Source organism: Copadichromis virginalis, linkage group LG2 (genome assembly GCF_057382275.1).
Source record: "Copadichromis virginalis isolate Kocher_CV1m ecotype Utaka linkage group LG2, C_Virginalis_male_GT1.1, whole genome shotgun sequence".
Taxonomy (NCBI): Eukaryota; Metazoa; Chordata; class Actinopteri; order Cichliformes; family Cichlidae; genus Copadichromis; species Copadichromis virginalis.
The window spans coordinates 9,317,206-9,336,623 of NC_140619.1; the positions used below are offsets into that span (position 1 = coordinate 9,317,206).

A 19,418-nucleotide genomic window follows, 5' to 3' on the forward strand; every position below is an offset into this window, starting at 1 on the left:
TTCGTGTTAGGTTTTCTGCAGGGGAGAGTTGCTATGGCAGGATTTCTGCTCATCACTGTGCTTTTTTATCTGAACTGTGGCTCATTTGTTGTTGTTATAAGCAGACCTGCAGATGGCACAACCTCAAGGAGAGCCACTGTGGCTTTAAACACAGCTCTAACTTCAACTGAGAGCCTTTTTTCTGCAGGGAAACCCAATACCACTGAGGTTCCCACCGCAGGATTCACAACTAGGTATCGTAAGTCAATAAGCAAACCCACCACAGCTCCAGAAAGTCTGAGTGAAGCTGCTGGTAAAACAACTGAAAGAGAAGAAGAAGGTCCTCCAGAGTTGGGTGAGTGGACACAAACTGATATTTATTTCTGTTTTTCATTTTCTTTAATGCTGTTTAATCTCAAATTGATGACAAATTGTTAAATTCAAAGGGTTCTCCTTCATGGAAAAGCTTACATGAGAGCAAATGAACTCCACTGATTGTCCTTTGGTTTTACTGGTCATTACTTTTCCCTTAAGCAAAAAGCCTATGTGGTAAAGCAGTTTCAGTGTAAATGCATCATGGTGACACTGAAAGAGAACAAAGCAGCCAAAACTTTAATTCAATGTAAATTCTGCTTTGAAAGTTAGATGCAACAAACTGTCTACCAACTCTAATCATGGTCGCATTAATCACTGATGAAGCGACAGACTTTCAACAACAACTTGAAGCCACAGTTTTGTAGATACTCGGAGTGTAAAAGGACTGTGTTAGTGTTTTCATATCTGCGGTCGGAGAGTCATTGTCCGAGGGCTGGGGGAGGATGTTCCACATTCTGCAGAGGGTGCAGTGAAACATTTTAGCCGTGTGTTTCCGCTGATGAAAACCAGATGTGCTGTGCAATGCCTGAGAGCAGAAAACAGAAGGCAACTCTTCTTAAAACCAGTCACATGTAATGTTGGTAATGCAGGAATATTCCACTGCACAGCGAGCAGATGCATATCCAGAACATCTACTGCAGGGGTTGTTAGTTTGTTTATTGAGCTCGTTATTTAATTCAAGAAGGACAGTGCATGTTAACTGTCTCACAGACTTGGGGCACAGGGAGTAACATCTTGTTTGCTTTCTTGGCAAGAGTCATCTCACCCTCAAAAATTAAACCGTACATTATTATTATAGCATGAAAAAATGATGGACAGCACCAAGAAACAGCTGGCCTTGTCTCCATAGTTAAATATTTTTGAATTTTTAAATTTGATTGTTTGTGCAGGGCTTTTTCCCGTTTCTGTGTTAAAATAAGCAGACCAATTCATTATTAATAGAAATATATGAGAGTCTCATCTAGTTCTCTGCAAGAGATTGAAATATAGCTATTCCAACCCCCTGAGCCACGATTGCCCCGTGGCTCAGGGGGTTGGAAATCGCATCTGTAACCGGAAGGGCTCTCTGTCCTGGTCGTTGTGTCCTTGGGCAAGACACTTTACCCTACTTGCCTACTGGTGTGTTGGCCAGAGGGACCGATGGCGCGATATGGCAGCCTCTCTTCTGTCAGTCTGCCCCAGGGCAGCTGTGGCTACAACTGTAGCTGCCTCCACCAGTGTGTGAATGTGAGAGTGAATGAATAGTGGCATTGTAAAGCGCTTTGGGTGCCTAGAAAATCGCTATATAAATCCAATCCATTATTATTATTATTTTCCTTGAAAGCAAAGTTCCATTGTAAAGTGTCCTGTCTAAAATATTGCATATTGATGTGGTATGAGGAATGCATGCCCTGTTGTGTATCAAATGGTTTGCTTTTTTATAGCAAAGAGGTCCACCAGAGGCATTAAGGTAGCAAAGAAGCCCAAAACGGTCCTGAAGAAACCCAAAGTCATCGGCAAGAAGCCAAATGCTGCTGAAAGAGCAAAACCCCAGGTCAAAAAAAGAGTGAGCCCATCAGTGGCCACAGAAACAGCCCCACGTATGTATCGGGGGTTAGCCCCAAAGTATACAGTATGCCCATCAGACAGGTTTGGTTGCTTTTTCCTGCTTGAAAGAGGTCAAGCTGTCAGGTCACACTCACACCAGGCAGCCACAAACCAAACTATTTCCTAAACTAGCTCAGATAAGAGCCATTTATGGGTTTAATATTGTGACAATCAAACTCAAGGCAGTGCTGAATGGAGGCATACTGTATATGTAAAGCCTGATGTATAACTGCTGTGTGTTACACTCATTCAGTGCAAGCTCAAACTAAAGCCTGGCAGCAGCTTCCATCCACCTGCAGCTACTTTTAAAAACACAGGTATTCATGATACAAACGCAAAATTGATTCATTGAAGCCCTTAAAAAGAAGAAAGTGCAGACTCAGACTTTTGCTGAACTGCTCACAGATTTCACCTTTCTGCTTCTGCCAGTCTTCTTTATTTACATTGGGAACACGATAAGCGATGATGTATTGTACCATATACAATGAGTTTCCTCCTCCTTCACTTCAATTTGAAGAGTTTTATTATCTTCCTCTAGCTTCCTTTTACTCTTAGCGTCTCTTGATTTTTGTCCCTCATGTATGATTGAGCCGAACTTAGTCCCTGTAGTTAACACACATCACAGAATAGAAGTGTTTTGTAGTTACTAGTGTGATTATGCACAGTCTGGTTTCTGCCGTGTGCATATTCCCTTGTATATACAGTACATATCTCATATTTGTGTACTAGACTGGAAATCGTGCCAGCTGAGTAAGCGTGTGTGTGTATAGTGCATCTGTCTGCATAATCTGTGTGTACAGAGGGAATGATCAAAGGTTAGCTCAGTGGAGGCTGGCTAGAAATAAATGCTTAGTAGGCAAGCTGTCATGTCATGTCAAATCAGAGCCGATGTTCGTAAAAATCCATGCAGGCCTGTCAGACAGTGCTGGGGTGAGATATGACAGAAAATGTTGCATGTTGAGAATAAGTACGTGTCAAACTTATAATATTGCCTCTTCCTGGTTGTTAGCAGAGGTGTTTTCATGCCTTCATTCATCAGCAGCATGATGCATAAGTTAATATGAGTGTGACTTGACTTGAACTTTAGAACAACAGGAAGCAGCAGAGAGCGAGTCTGGGAAAAATGGGAAACCAGCACAGAGGTCAGATTCAGGGTCAGGAAAACATCTTCTATGGCTTCATTCATTTTAAATGAAAGATGAAATCTTTAGTGCTGGAGAACAATGAAAGACGCACAATAATGCTCTTCTACCTCTAGAAAAACTCCTGGTGGGATTTATTTACACAGTTAATCAGCTCAGTTGTGGATTCCTTTAATGTAGTCAAAGCTGAGTGTAATCCGGGCATCGTTGTGAGTTTGCCAGCTGTCTTTGGCTCCGCTTCAGAAGTTTGAGAATAAATTTGTGGTTTGGCAGGATTCCCGTGGTCAGCAGCAACAAAGACACATTTTGACTCACAAGCAACTCGAAGGAGATCCTACAGGAGTGCAAGGCAAAAGGGGGAAAGGGTCTTTACAGGAAATGCCATCAACATTTAGCATTCATTTATGCTACTTCTATATTCTGGCCCAACGCTTTTTAGCAGCTAATAAAGCTTCCTAAGAGGAGGAGGCATTTTGAACCGAGCTGAACCCAGCAGACAATGAGAGTCTGTCCGAGGACTCACGGCTGCAGAGCCCGTGAACAGGTTTACAGAAACCTCAGTGCTTCAGCTTTCTCTGTTTTCTACCTGCTGCCTTTGACTTAATTTGTAAACCCATCAGGGTTGAAGACACTTGAACAAGTGAAAATCTTAAAAACATAAAAGAATAATAGTTATGTTTCCGCTCAGCGTTCTTACAGAGGGGTTCAGATTTGCCCACTAAAAAGGTCAACAATAATGATGAGCATTTCCAAATTCATCATACAAGCGATTTTTGTATGGAAGCATCTGCCTTTTTATCTAATCTGCTAAAAAAAACGTGAAAAATGCTTTTGAGGGGTCAACTCTCAGCTTTTTATTCACGAGAAACGTGTGTGCATGTGTTCAGTAAAATATGTACAAGGCACGGTTATGTTTGTTTAAATGCAATGCATCCATGCGGCTGAATATTTTATACAATCACATATTGATGCAGGGCGTCAAAGCGCACTGAGCCACAAGTTCCTGGAAGTTTGATTTGAACATCTGCATTTTAAAATAATCTAACGTGCTTCAGTGTAAATAAGAAAACCCTTTTTTCCAACAGTGTGTTCTGTCTGATGGCACTAAATTATCAGAAAATGACAGTTCACAGATATTCTGTCTTTTAATAACGTTCTAAAAAAATCTGACTTCTACCTTTCGAACTCACACTTCTTCGAATTCACCCCTTCTCCTGTAATTTCATTCATAATTAAGTGAAATGACTGATAAAGCCCTGCTGGTTGTCTCAGAATGTCCTCCACTGGGTCTCGAGTCACTGAAGGTCAAAGACACACAGCTGAGGGCTTCGTCCTACAAGCGCCGAGGCCTGGGTCCCCACAGGGGTCGACTCAACATCCAGGTGACTGCGCAGAATTTAAAAAAAGATCCACCGCTGCACTTCAGGCTATACTTGCAGAAGCATCATAAACACTGTGCATTCCACTTGTGTGTGGCAGTCTGGAATAGAGGATGGAGATATCTATGATGGGGCCTGGTGTGCTCAGTACAGAGATAAGAAGCAGTGGCTGGAGGTTGACGCTCGACGGCTGACTCGCTTTACTGGTGTCATCCTGCAGGGGCGCAACTCCATCTGGAGGTCAGTGCTGGTGGGTTAGAAATCAGTAAGCCTGCTGGGAAACTGGTTTCAGGACAGAATGGAAGTATTGTTTCATTTTGAAGTCCAAGATAGTGTTCCCAAAGTCTGCCTACTGTGAGATGTTACTCAATGTTACTTAATTTAAGACACATAAAAGCAGGCTTTGCTCCGTCTTCAGTTTGTGCTCTTTTTCAGAAACCTGGTAATGTCTTGATTAAGTTAAAAAGTGTGTGTCATATCACATGTGCCATATTTACAACCCAGATGTGTGTTTTCTGTTCACAAACAGCTGGGACATTGTGCATACCTACAAGGTGCAGTTCAGCAATGACACACTGGTCTGGAAGCCATGTATGAACGGGACTGAAGAGGCTGTGAGTGAACACCCGAGCTCTGATCTTCCCTCTACTCTGTGTATACGTTTCACTTTCTAAGCTGGTTATAAAAGGAGTCACGAGGCCGTTCTTTGTCTCGGGTTTATCTGTTAAAGGTAACGGGTTAGCCTTTTGCATGTTTATGAAAGAATACAGGCCAAAATAATATAAGCAAACTGATCTATCACTTGACTTTTAGGGATTTTTTTTTTGGGGGGGGGGTGTTTTTCTTGTATTTGTGGAATAACTTTGCGTTATTCTTACTCCCACCACAGAAGCTTGAACCCACTTCATGGACAAAAAAAGGAAAAGCCATTAGAGTTTAATTTACCCGCAAGCTGTTACCATCATTCCAACAAAGTCCTGTAAAGGAAAGTTTGGTCCATAGTGTTGACGCAGCACATTTAAAGATTATATGCTATTTCATTTTTACAGTGTGAGGGCAAAGTTTGTGACGTTCGGTTATTGAAAACTCAAAAACTGGTTTAACTGTGCAGATTTGTTGGGGTTTGTTCTTTCCCCTGCTCTGTCTGGCATGTGTGACTCAGCCACAGCTGGCACGATGTGCCAGATGTGCTTTGTCCAACCTTTTTCTTTCTTTCTTTTTTTCCCCACGGGGCTTTTGAATTCAGGTGGTGAAAATCAGAGGAGATCAAAATATGACAAGCGTGCACAAACTGACGTTAAAATTCACGGTTTGCAGTGATAGAGCAATGTGCTCATATTCAGTTATGAAAATAGTTTTTACAGTACAATTTTATATTTTTATTACTAAAAAAATCGTATTTGTATTATAGGTCGTTAACCTAAATGTGTCCTTGTGTCGCAGATATTTGAAGGAAACCAAGATGCAGAGACACCCGTCCTCGCCCTCTTCAACACTTCCACAGTGGCACGCTATATTCGGATCAACCCACAGTCCTGGTACCAGAATGGGACGAAGGGGCACATCTGCCTGAGAGCTGAGGTGTTGGGCTGTGCACTCTCAGGTATAAGAGGCCACTAGCTGGAAATAGTTTTTTTACATTCATATAGATATAAGTATTTAATTAAAGTGACACACGTTTCCCATTTTACAGATCCAAACAGTATCTATCCATGGCAGACAGAGCCCACAGAGTCCAAAGACAAGCTGGACTTCAGACACCACAACTATAAGGAGATGAGAAAGGTGTTTGTTTTATATCCTGAACATTTTAATGTGTGTGTGGTCTGCTTGGTCTGACCAAAAGCAAATATACAGAGGTTTCTTTCTGTTGAATGAACTGTGCTGCCACTACGAGCTGTCTGAATCTGACGGTCAGAAAACAAACAACCAAAGCAAACACAGGTCCACCTTCCCCAAACATAGCCAGAGGTCTGACATGGCTGATTTATGGGATGTAGACGTATGAAATGTTTATACTCCACTTCAGTGACAAGAAGTTTCTCTGTGCCATCTAACTTACTTTGTATGTGTATTTTATGCGTTCTTTGGCAGTTTTTTAACTTCAATTTCCTAAAAGAAGTGTTGGATAAATACTTCAGATGGTTCAAAGACACTCAGACTAAATGAGGAACCTTCAGATAATTAATTTCTAATAATCCGTTTGTAAAATAATTTACCCCACATTTTTATACATATCATTTGTTTCCCGCTGAGATGGGTTGAAATGATGCACTTGAATTTTATCTGGGCATCATCTAAGCTTAACACACTTCCAATGAGGCTACAAAACAGTTGCCCTTTGAAATACTGTGTCAGTGAAACACATTTTTTTGTTTTTTGTTTTAACAGCTGATGAAGTCAGTACAAGAGGAGTGCCCTGACATCACGCGCATCTACAGCATCGGGAAGAGCTATATGGGGCTGAAGCTCTATGTCATGGAGATCTCCGACAATCCAGGAAAACACGAGCTGGGTGAGACTTACAGAGAAATGTGAAAGCGGCAGGAGAGGGAAGCTTAACTCTAGGAAGAAAAGCTCATCAGTGAAATCATTTGGTTTTTTTTAACACAAATCAAAGCTTAATCTAGTCTTACTAGTTAGAAGGTTTCCGGTTTTAATCCCTGACTCCTCTAGTCTGGATGTCAGAGTATCCTTGTGCAACGCAAAAAACCAGAAGACCCTAAATTCCCTGAGGATGGCAGTGGTGCTCTGTGCGTGTTCATGACGTCCACCTCCTCCTCACAGGTGTTTTTTAATTTACTTCTCAGAAGCTGAACTTCTTATTTCTAATTAGAAACATGGCACAAAGCTGCAATCATTATTTACTTATTGAGAGCTTGGAACACTGTGAAGAGTCAGGGCTTTGGCTCTTTACTGGTTTAAATCTTATCTTAAACTCAGGATTTTCTCAGCTATCACTAGAAAATACTCCTGCAGATCAGCTGTTATGACATCTGGAGTTCCACAGGCGTTAATCATGGAGCCTGTTCTTTTTTCTCTTTGTACATGCTCCATCTAGGTCAAAGTATTCCTCAACATAATTTGCCTTTTCATTGATGTCTATAATATTTACAGTTTTATTTACCGTTTAATCTGGGCAGACACTGTTTCATAAGAAAGCTCCAATCTAAAGCTTCAACTAAACCTTGAATCTTCCACATGGTGCTGTGCTGCCATGCCGCTTCTCCCCTAATGAGACAGTAAACTAAGAGGTCAGCAGGTCAGTATACTGGTTCTGACCGTGTCTTTCAGCCCTTCTTCAGATACAGTGCACTACTGTGTGAGACATAAACAGTCCAGAGTTCTCCCTCGTTTGCTTTAAGGTGTACAAATGTTTTCTTTGGCCTCATCGACTCAGCCCGCGTGGCAGCAGAGTGGTAGGTAGGGTATTTCCCGCCAAAAAATCACTTCAGGTTGTTATGTTGAAGTCAGTCGGGGGGAGGTTGGGGTCTGTTTGGGTTTAAATCTGTGCTCTTGTTTGGTTAACCACATCTTCTTCATTGTTCTTTTCTCTGATTTATTTTACGGTGCTGTTGATAAGGGTGGCTGTAGCTCAGGTGGCAGAGCAGGTCAGCCACTAATCTGAAGGTTGGTGGTTCGATCCCAGGCTGCCTCCTGGCGGCATGCCAAATATCCTTGGGCAAGATACTAACCCCATGTTTGCCTACTGGTGGTGGTCAGAGGGCCCGGTGGCGCCAGTGTCCAGCAGCCTAGCCTCTGTCAGTGCGCCCCAGGGCAGCTGTGGCTACAATGTAGCTTGCCATCGCCAGTGTGTGAATGGGTGAATGACTGAATGTAGTGTGAAGCGCTTTGGGGTCCTTAGGGACTAGAAAAGCGCTATACAAATGCAGGCCGTTTGCCATTTACCATGATGGCTTTGTTGAAGCTGAGGTCATATTTATAGCATTTAAGCATTCTCCACTGCAACCACTGAACATACAAGGTATGGACATTGAGGCTGTGGACAGCTACAGGTACCTTGGTGTTCATCTGAACAATAGACTGGACTGGACTCATAACTCAGACGCCCTCTACAGGAAAGGGCAGAGCAGGCTGTACCTGCTGCGGAGACTCAGGTCGTTTGGAGTGGAGGGCCCACTCCTGAAGACCTTCTATGACTCTGTGGTGGCTTCTGCTATCTTTTATGGTGTGGTCTGCTGGGGCGGCAGCATCTCTGCTGGGGACAGGAAGAGACTGAACAGGGTGATCCGAAGGGCCAGCTCTGTTCTAGGATGCCCTCTGGACCCAGTGGAGGTGGTGAGTGACAGGAGAATGGCGGCTAAGCTGTCATCCCTGATGGACAACATCTCCCACCCCATGCAGCAGACTGTGACAGCACTGAGCAGCTCCTTCAGTGGGAGACTGCGGCACCCACGGTGTGGGACGGAGAGATTTCGCAGGTCTTTCCTCCCCACTGCTGTCAGACTCCATAATAAAGACTTTAACTGATCAAGCACACACATCCATACATATGCAATAATACTAAGTGCAATAATCCTTTCTGTCATCGTTGTATTTTTACTCAGTTGTATATAGTATTTGTATTTGTATTCTATTTTTATCTTATTGTATATTTATTTTATTTTATTCTACTGTATATAGTATTTTATTTTATTCTATTCTGTACAGTTGTGTACTGTATTTATTCTTATTGTATTCTAATTTTTGCCTCATAACTTTTGCACTGTCCACTTCCTGCTGTGACAAAACAAATTTCCCACGTGTGGGACTAATAAAGGTTATCTTATCTTATCTTATCTTATCTTATAGAATATGACCTTTAAACATAGTGTGAACAAGAAATTGAATGCAAATCTGCCCCCATACTCATCTTATACTTGGTCCCCTGGTATAATCCCAGAACACCACACTGGGAGGGGTGATGATATCTCCCCCCCGACCTGTCATCCTGGCTCCCCCTTGCCATAGCATGTGTGCTGCACCTCATCAATCTCTAGCTGTGAGAGCAGCATGAGGGGTCTAGCCTAGTACCCTTGCTGAATACAGATGCCCCAGGTGAGAGTCTAACTTGAAAGTCCCGCTCCAGAGGCGTGTAGTCTTACCAATACGCTATCCAGCTGCTATTATACTATATATATCTCTCTCTATAGGTTGGATGGATGGGTGAGCTTTAAATCTGTGCTTTAAAGTGTTTTAAATAGCCTCGGAGCCATTTTCATATTTAAAATATATTTGCTTACAGCACAGCTCGCTGTTTGAAAACTTTCTGAGTGTTATGTGCCGTATTTGTTGTTAGCAGTGAAGTGAGCTCAGAGTCCTCCTCATGAGCATTTCTCAGAATAACATGTGACATTTCAGAGATACCTGCCATTGAATGTGCAGTATGTGGCCCACTGATCTGTGCAACTCTGCATGTAAAACATCAAACTGCACGTGTATTAAAAGCTGTTGCATATGATATCCACTGCACATAAAGGATTTTGATGTGATTTGTGTTTAAATCTTTAAAGGCATTAACCAAATGACAAGTAAAAGTCTGGTATGAGCCAGCCTTCCCATCTCTGTGTTTGGCGCCCCCTGCAGGAGAACCAGAGTTCCGATATGTTGCAGGGATGCATGGAAACGAGGTGCTGGGACGAGAGCTCCTGCTAAATCTCATGCAGTACATCTGCCAGGAGTATAAACGGGGAGACCAGCGCATAGTGCACCTGGTCAAAGAGACCCGCATCCACCTTCTGCCCTCCATGAACCCCGATGGATATGAGATGGCTTTTAAAAAGGTGCAGGAAACTCCCCTGTCAGCTCTGAATGTCAGCACTAGACATGAGAGTAATAAATTACCAGAACTGAAAGAAGTTAATCCTGTTTTCTTTGACGTTCAGGGCTCAGAGCTGGCAGGCTGGTCGCTGGGACGTTACAGCTATGAAGGCATCGATATGAACCACAACTTTGCTGACCTCAACTCAGTGATGTGGACCGCCATCGAGCTGGAGACAGACCGGTCCAAACTCATCAACCACTATTTCCCCATCCCTGAACAGTACACCACCGAAGAAGCTTTTGTGAGACACACGAGTGACAAACACACATTTCACACACACGAAAAACATCTCCATCACCTGTTTTCCTGCCTCTCAATTTCATATTTTATTGTAGAATGATTTAAAACTTTGATACTTTAATGGCGTTTTAATCCTAACGGTTTAAACACGACGGTGACGGGTCATAGTATTTTTACATCGATTCAGTCCTGAGAAAAGGCATCAGTAAAAACAACCTGTACACGTGGACCAGGGTCATGTGGAGGCTTTCAGAAGCAGGGATAGTTCAAACCAAACATGTCTAAATTTAACATTTTATTTTTAACTTTAAAATTCTCTGACTGTCTGGGTGATAAATAACGATTTTCAGTATGAATTAATTAATTAAAAAACCATTAAACAAATAAAAACATTTTAAAAAATGTAATTTAAAAAATTAAACTGGAAGATAGAAAGAAAAAGGAATTTTTTAAAATAAAAACAGATATTTTAAACTTAGTTTTTCTAACAATAGGACAAAGTCCTTTTAATAAGCTTCCAGTTTTTCTTCCTGTAATTTTGTAGGTTTCACTCTTAGATTGTGATGAGTCATACCTAAATGTTTCTTATGGCTAATTTGTGCCTCCTTGTCTCCTCTTTCCTCCTGCCTGCGATCCCAAAGTTAATCTCAATACAACACATTGAAGGATGTCTTAATTCAAATGCATCTAGTGGGTAGAGGAAGAAAGGAGCTGCAGGAGGGTTATAATTGATGCTTCTTTGTTTCTTGTGGAACAAACAACAGCTAGAGCTTGTAAAACAGCTAAAAAGGTGGACAGATATCCACAGCATCATGTTTTCTGGGGATACCGTCCACTATTTACTGCCATTAAAATGTCACCTAAAACAGTCGAGTTTACCCTGATTGCAAGTTTTAACAAACTCGTCACCTTTAACATCAGGTGGCGTCAGAGACCCGAGCTGTCATCAGCTGGATGCAGAACATCCCATTTGTTCTGGGTGCCAACCTCCACGGTGGAGAGCTGGTGGTCACCTACCCATACGACATGACACGGGACTGGGCGCCTCGTGAGCACACGCCCACCGCTGATGAGAGCTTCTTCCGCTGGTTGGCGGTAGTGTACGCCAGCACCAATCAGGTGACTGCTCCTTCCACGCTCTTAAACTACAAAACGCCTTAAAGAAAGTGAGTGAACAGTGTACTTTTACACGTAATATAACACAGGTGATGTCCAACCATGACCGCCGGCCGTGCCACAACAAGGACTTCCTGAGATACAACAACATCATCAATGGAGCCGACTGGCACAATGTGCCTGGAAGTAAGAACGAGTGTTTTTAAAGTCAGATTTAAAGCTTAAATCTCTGTTCTGTTTCTTAAATTAACATTTAATTTTTATTCTGTTTATCTCCTTTATCAGCTTACAAGACAAAATTAATACCATCAGAATCTGCAGACAGATGTGACCTTAACTCTAACTTTTTCACTACCTAAAATTACTTATGCATTACTAGGTTACTTTCAGTCTGCTTAAATTTAATAATAGTATAATCATTTCTTTGTTACCTGTGAAAAACTGATTTGTTACCCTGTTAATCTGGTGCGCCTACCTTTAAGTCAGAGCTCTCGAACTCCAGGCTTCGAGGGCTGGTGTCCTGCAGGTTTTAGATGTGTCCTTGATCCAACACAGCTGATTTAAATGGCTAAACAACCTCTGCAACATGTCTTGTTGAGGTAATGAATCAAATGAACTAATCATTTGATTCAGGTGATTTGATTCATTTGATTTAGTGTGTGTTGACCCAGGGTGGTATCTAAAACCTGCAGGACACTGGCCCTCGAGGTCTGGAGTTCGAGACCCCGACTTTCAGTATATGTAGGTAAATATAACTACACTTAATTTTCATTTATTTACAGAGGAATTAAGGCCTTTGTCATGGGCTGTATTACAAAGTGCTGCTGTCAAAATATTAAAAGTGTTTTTCAGCTTGCTAACAAACCTGGTTGCTCTGAAACTGATGGTATACATATGCACACCTATTTAAAAGTAAATAAGATGCTTTGGGTGAAATAGGGGAGACTAAATGGATAAAGACGATATTATACAACCTCTGTACCCTTAATGACAGGTTTTGACACCTATGTATTAGTAAAGACGTAGTTTGACAAACATTAGAATAGGTCACAGTTTTTTCCAAGGTCCCTAGTAAGTAGGGATGGGTATCGTTTAGGTTTTATCCGATACCGGTGCCAAACCGGTACTTTTGAAAGGGTGCCGGTGCTTAAACGGTGCTCAAACCGGTGTTTAAAGAATGGAGAACACAAAATTGGTCCAAAAACCTCTCATGTTCAGCTGTTTTTTTGTAAAAAGATAACAATGTTAGCCTTTTCTGCAGCTATGGGGCATATATGGTATCACTCTTGGCTGGAAGCAGTGCTTAAACAATGGAAAAAACACAAACTTTGTCCAAAAACCTCTCATGTTTAACTGTTTTCCACTTTTTCTTTGGTCATTTTAGCCTTTTTGGCCAGGGTGAAGGGAGTATCTGTCATCAAACAAGAAGACAGCAGCATGTAACTACGACGGTGTTTGCTAGTTGCCATCATGGCACTGGATACCGGTACCCATCCCTACTAGTAAGATTCACAGGCGCAGATCAGCCTCACTAGCTTCATTTTGTTCTGAAAGCAGAGCTGAAATATGACTGAAACCTCTCGGGTCAGAACAGATAAACTAGGGTTTCTCCTAGCAGGTGACCAAAGATGTGTTTGATTTAGCTGAACATGACTATGTCTTTAAAAACATAAACTCAACACCAGAAAAACCTCAGCACAAAACATAACTTGGATTGAATAAATAAAGTTCGTCATATTTTTCTTTTTTACTTTCAGGTATGAATGACTTCAGCTATCTGCACACCAACTGCTTCGAGGTGACTGTGGAGTTGTCCTGTGATAAATTTCCTCACGCCAGCGAACTTCCCATCGAGTGGGAAAACAACAGGGAGTCTCTGCTGACTTACATGGAGCAGGTATATTACTTATAGGTTTAGTTTATGAACGGCTTGATTATCATTTTATTTAATTTTTTTAAAGGCTGTGTTTATTTTAGGTGCATCGTGGTATTAAGGGTGTGGTTCGCGACAAGGATACGGGGGCTGGAATAGCAGACGCCGTTATCAAAGTCGATGACATTAATCATCACATTAGATCAGGTACATTTTTATTTCACGTCAGATATTGAATCAGTTTTGGTGGTAAGAATAACAGAAGCAACTAAACATCAATAGCCTGTCAATAGATTCTGGACATTTTTAATTATTTCTTTATCATGATGTTAAGTGGAAATCTGATAACGTGATAAAATGTTGGCCCTTTTTGCATGTTTTATAATAAAGGAAAAAAATAAGGTTTTCTGGATGTTTGTGTATACTGTGATAGTCCACTGCACTGATACTTTTCCTCATGCCACCTTCTGTTATTTCCTTTCTGCAGTGGCCGATGGCGATTACTGGCGGTTGCTGAACCCCGGCGAGTATCGGGTGACGGCCACCGCAGAGGGCTACTTCCCCTCCTCCCGCACCTGCCAGGTCATGTATGACCACTACCCCACAATCTGTGATTTCCGCCTCACTAAGATGCCCAAAGAGAGGCTGAAGGAGCTTTTGATGAAGGGAGGGAAACTTCCCAAAGACCTGCAGCTCAGGCTGCGGCAGCTACGCATGCGGAAGCTGCGTGTCACCACCAAGGCAATCAACCGGAGACGCGCTGCTGCTGCTGCAAAACGGGCAAAGAGGGTGTGATAATGATCGTGATCAAAGCGAGAACAAAGCAGGACTTGGTTCAAAGACCCACCTTCGCAGGATTCACACATTAGAAATGTTTTTATCTTCTGCTGTGGAGCAGCAGAGCAACTTAGGAAAAAGTCTGCAGCGAAAGCCACATTAATTATTCTGATTTCTGGGGAAAAAAATGTATGTGATGTCATATTGTTTTCTTTGAGCTCAAGAGAATGAACACATTTTATAAGAGAAGTCAATAATTGAGTCCTTCTTTATTACATGATTAGTATTTGACCTTACAGTTAAAAATTAAAAACAAAACTAATTCACTTCAGAACACTGAGCTTCCACTTGACACCGTTTCTCATCTTTGGAGCGGTCGGGACCTCGGCGTCTACGGAGGGGAAAAGATGGGAAACAATAAGAGAAAATTTTAAATGGTGGCATTTAATATTTATCTGACTAAAAAGGTGAAACTAAGGAGAAGAGAAGTGACTGGCTAAAGAAACAAATTGTGCTGACCTTGCTGTGAAGCTGCTGGTCTCTGCTGCTGTTGGAAAGAAGCCATGATGCTGTTTGCCGTGGAGTTTGGCCCAGTGAGCTGCAGAGCAGGAAAAGTTTAAGATTTATTTTTGGCCTTTGTCATTTTTATGACAGGTCAGTGGAGTGGGCAGGAAAGGAGGGAATGACGTTAAGGAAAAGGCCCACACTCATGCCGGTAGGACATGTCCACAATACCTTGCCTAGGTGACATCACAGTCAGATGCCAAACCAACTCATCTGGCTCCTTCGATGTGGAGGAGTAACGACTCGACTCTGTGTCCCTCCCAAATGATTTAAACCCTCACTCTAAAGGAGAGGCCAGCTCATAGCAATAAGTCAGATATGTCATACTTCTGAAGAACCTCCTGAAGAAACTACCACAGATTCCTCCGAGAAACATGTTTGAATTCTTTCTCAGTGACTGCAAAACACATGTCGACTGGTTGGGCAACTCCTACACACCCCAAATATCCTCAGGAGGATAAAGAGCTGGTCCAGCGGTCCACAATCAGGAAGAAAACCTGAATCTGATGTTCGACTAATGGAGAGACCTCTCCAGTACCCTGCCATACATCTTCCCAGGAAGGCTGAATAGTGCAAACCCCCCAAATAGTGTACCCTTATCCCAGGCAGGGTGACCAGCTCCCTTTATTTGTTCTCTTTCATAAAAGGTCCTTTTAGTGTATTTAGGATTCATGTAAGTTCATGTAAATTCATGTAAGATAGATCTTTAGATCCATACTAATGCACAAAGCCAAATGTGCAGAAAGACTGTTAAAGACAATGATAAGAACTATATTTACCGGGGCTTGGCTGGTCTGCAGGCCTTCAGGCCACACCTCAGGAACTGCTGCCTCCATCATCTGCAGAGCTTCATCGTAGGTCAGCTGCAGCTTTTCTGCCTGTTTGTCAAACTGGAACAGCACCAACACCTTCAGCAGGTTGTGGACTTCCTCTGTCAGGGGGAATTAACAAATAAGGTTTCACCTAGATGGATGTAACATCACTGAAGGGTACAGTGACTTATACAAGTCTTGAATTCTGTATTAAAACTTTTCTACTTACTATGTTTAAATTGCACACCAAGTCAGACCAGGAATTAATCTTTTGATGTCGAGTTCAAACAAGAGGAATGATTATAAAGAAAAACCTTGTGAAGGGGAGCAGCACTAAATGTGGACCAACAACTGTTTGCTGATGTTTTTGTTCCATAGTCGTACCTCTCATTTTGTCCACAGTAGTGATGATCTCAGCCAGGGCGAACATCAGTGCTCTGTCCTCCATTGGGCTTCCTTCCTTCAAGCTGAGCTTCTTTCTCTCTGCTTTCCGCCGGTTCTTCGATGATCTCCTGCGAGCACGTTGACAAACATTCCATCAGTAACAAAGCTGAAGTATTTTCCAGCTGGGCTACGCTTGACAAACTCTTAAGGTGGAAGCGGCTGGCTTACGAGGAGATGCGGGAGTTACTGTGAGAGTATTTGGAATTGGTCATCACACTGCTGGCTTCAGAGTAAAGCTCGGCGTCAGCACAGTCTGGACCGTCTTCGTCTGGTGAGGCGGACAAAAGGTCGGGTCACAACACGTTCACGTTAGATAACACAAAAACCGCTAATTCAGTCCGATTCTCACCGAGCATGTCCAGTCTGGCTTTCTCTTTCTGCTCTCGAACCACAGCCAGGCGGGTCTTGTGTCGGGTGAAAGTCCCAACCTGAGCCTCCAGGAAGGAGGTTTGGGTGTTTACAGCTGATGGAAAACATCAACATGCTAAGACTATGCCCTCTTTGTATGGCTGCCCTCTTTCTTAGTAGCATGGTTCAATAAAATAAGAGACTGAACTTCTCTTACCTTCTAATATGGCGGGTTTCAGGTTGGTTTCAGTGATGTCCTGTCTGTTGTGCATGTAAATCTGAGGCAGGCAGAGGAAATATTTGTGTTCTATTGTGTAAAAAGAAAGGTGAAGGCAAAGTGAAAAGGCCCAAGAGATGGCGGTTTATTTACTGACCAATCGGAGCGCCTCCTCCCAGGATGCCCCAGTGATTAGAGCTAAGATGGCTTCCTCACAGTCCTGTGGGAACAAAGGAAAATCAGGCATTCAGACCTTGGCTAGCAACTGCAGGCAGGAAGTGCTACACTGCTGGATGATCTTTAGCTGTATCAGAATTTCTCAGGTTGGTCATGGCTGCAGAAGAGCTTACTTTAGCATACTGGTCCAACAGCAGAGCAGCTTCTGAGTAGCGCCTCTGTTCATTCAGCTTCTCTACAAAGGAACAAAGCAGAAACATTCACTGGAAATATAATCCAGCAGCGATGTGGCTTCTTGACTTTCCACTTAATCTCCAGGTCACATGACCACCTGTTCTTATGATTACCTGCCAGGTCTCTGGCCAGCAGAGCTAACTGGTCGGGTGGTAGCGGTATCTGCTGCGCCACGCAGATGGCGTTCCTCCAGCTGGAGCTGGTGGCAAAAGCTTGCAGGGCCCGTGCTGGCTCTCCACATCGCCAAAGGAGCAGGCCGGCCTGCTCCGCCTGCTGCTGCTCCACCAGGTGCTCGGCGTAGGCACAGCTCAGTGTCTTGAGGTCAAAGAGCAAAGTGTCAAAATTAACTAGCATATAAACACAAGACCGGGTGAACAGGTGAGCGCTTTCTACGGGTGAATTTATGTGTGTGACCTTATTCACAGCGTAAAGTGCCACAGTGAGATTTGAAATGAGGTTTGATTATCGAAGAATGTAAAATAAATTCTCTATTTATATTTGTGTTAATTTCATCCATTAGACTTTGCTCGGTGCCTTTTTATTCTTAAAAATGTTTTTAAGACATTTGTAGTCTGATTTCTCTTCTTTAAATTACCTCTAATAATAAAATAAAAACTTTTTAAAATTGTTCTCCTTTTCTTTAAATTAAGAAAAAACTTTTATATTTAATGTCTTAAGATCTGTCCAGCTTTCATCCAAAAGGCTTCGGTGTCTTTAACTCAAACTGAACCTCACGTAACCCAAGACGTGGCTCACTGCAGTCACAGAGGCCACGGTGTGATGCGAGTGTGGGCCAAATCGCCTGGTAAAGCATCTCAAGTCTGTGTTATACTTCAACACCATCAGCTGGTGTTGAAGACCACCACCTCTGTTTGATGATGGTCAATCACAGTGGATCTACATGGCCTCTTTTGCTTAAACCACGTGTCGTGTCTACTCAGTCCAAAATGTAAACATCTGCACTTAAAGGAAAGAGGAGAGTACAGCTGAGTCCTGGGCCTCATGTTGTGCCGTGGCTGTTCAGTCTCTCCTATGTAAAAGGTCCAAACGCTCCTCCCTGCACTGCACAGCATACAAGGAGACAACCCTGCAAGGGGTTAAATACCTGAGAGTCAGTGTTTACAGCTGTATGAGGTGAAATGTTTCAAATGTTTCACTCCATCCAGATCTGTGGATGACTGAGAACACAACACTGACAAATTTCACATTTAACAAATTATCTTTTATAAAACTTGAGTCTGGGAAAAACAAGCACAATCTCAACAAAAATGCCTCAGTTTTCCCACATCCATCCAGTCATTACAAAGAAATTCCACTAGTAAATCAAAGAGCCCCATCAGCACGGCTCTTTTGGGTTTAACCACCTGACTTTGGTGTGGCATGGCAGACAATGTGGGATGTCTTTGTCAGACAAAAGGCTGTAAAACTGACAAAGAATCAGACCTCTGGCCTGGAAATAATAAACAGCTCAGAAAGCCTCTTTCATCGTGATTTAGCCTTGATGATTTTTATGCCATTTTATTTTCCATTTTTTCTGCAAAACTATCCTCGGGGCCAGATTAAACCCTTCTGTGGGTGTATGTTTGTCATTCCTGGTATTAGTGATTTGAAAAACTATGATCAGTGTCATGAATGCATGTGTCATGTTGCAGTGTTTGGGTTCAGCTCGACACGGACCTGAAACAGTCCTGAGCTGTGTGCGTACCTTGTAGTGAGCGCTGTCTGCTGAGTACAGTCTCAGAGCTTCACTGTAGAGCTTCTGTTCCTTCACGAGCTGCAGAGCTTCAGGAAAATGTTCCTCTCCTGTACAAAAACACTCATCATGTAACTTAAAAAGATTCTGGCAGAGTTTCCAAAAACAGCAACTCTCAGTAAGATAAGACCAAGCTGACAGGCACAAGCGGACTGACCACACTTGCTGAGATGGTGCAGGGCCTTTCTGTAGCGCTTCAGGTGTTTGTCGATGGTGTAGCGCTGGTAGTTTGGCTCCAGGCTCTTCAGCATGTTCAAGAAAGGCAGGTACTCTTTGGGGTCCTGCAGGGATTGAGGAGATAGCAACATGAATCAGCTGTATCCTTACTCTATACACAATGTGAAAGATTAACCTTTCTGTTGCTGCACAAAAAATAAAGATCTCAAAACTTTGGACATGGAAAAGTCTTTAATTCACACCAAATTTACTGATACTCTTTCCCCTGATTACACCACAGGCTCTCAGAGCATTAAAGTCTCCTGTTTAATGTTTGAAAAAAAAAAAATCAAATGGTCTATCATTATTAGAAATAATGTAAAACGTATTTTAAATAACACATCCTGATGATCCACTAACT

The 19,418-nt window shown here is 42.5% G+C and overlaps 2 protein-coding genes across 2 annotated transcripts in view; one reads left to right on the plus strand and one right to left on the minus strand.

Annotated features, from left to right (window-relative positions):
* Positions 1 to 17,287, plus strand: cpxm1b (carboxypeptidase X (M14 family), member 1b). The gene is made up of 15 exons (XM_085470119.1): positions 1 to 334; positions 1,779 to 1,934; positions 4,356 to 4,465; positions 4,563 to 4,702; positions 4,992 to 5,076; positions 5,906 to 6,065; positions 6,156 to 6,247; positions 6,854 to 6,977; positions 10,049 to 10,245; positions 10,348 to 10,527; positions 11,448 to 11,645; positions 11,732 to 11,828; positions 13,400 to 13,539; positions 13,620 to 13,722; positions 14,003 to 17,287. Exons 1-15 carry the CDS (start codon positions 34 to 36, stop codon positions 14,308 to 14,310), a joined length of 2,391 nt encoding a protein of 796 aa, XP_085326245.1. The 5' UTR covers positions 1 to 33; the 3' UTR covers positions 14,311 to 17,287.
* Positions 14,543 to 19,418, minus strand: part of elp1 (elongator acetyltransferase complex subunit 1) — a 17,128-nt gene continuing 12,252 nt past the window's right edge. The window contains exons 25-36 of the mRNA XM_085470107.1: positions 18,999 to 19,122; positions 18,794 to 18,891; positions 17,202 to 17,403; positions 17,028 to 17,089; positions 16,835 to 16,897; positions 16,678 to 16,738; positions 16,462 to 16,575; positions 16,281 to 16,380; positions 16,053 to 16,180; positions 15,636 to 15,787; positions 14,812 to 14,890; positions 14,543 to 14,683 (exon numbers count right to left, since the gene is read on the minus strand). Coding sequence (XP_085326233.1) covers positions 14,616 to 14,683; positions 14,812 to 14,890; positions 15,636 to 15,787; positions 16,053 to 16,180; positions 16,281 to 16,380; positions 16,462 to 16,575; positions 16,678 to 16,738; positions 16,835 to 16,897; positions 17,028 to 17,089; positions 17,202 to 17,403; positions 18,794 to 18,891; positions 18,999 to 19,122 — 1,251 coding nt within the window. The 3' untranslated portion in view covers positions 14,543 to 14,615. The remainder of the gene's footprint in view (positions 14,684 to 14,811; positions 14,891 to 15,635; positions 15,788 to 16,052; positions 16,181 to 16,280; positions 16,381 to 16,461; positions 16,576 to 16,677; positions 16,739 to 16,834; positions 16,898 to 17,027; positions 17,090 to 17,201; positions 17,404 to 18,793; positions 18,892 to 18,998; positions 19,123 to 19,418) is intronic.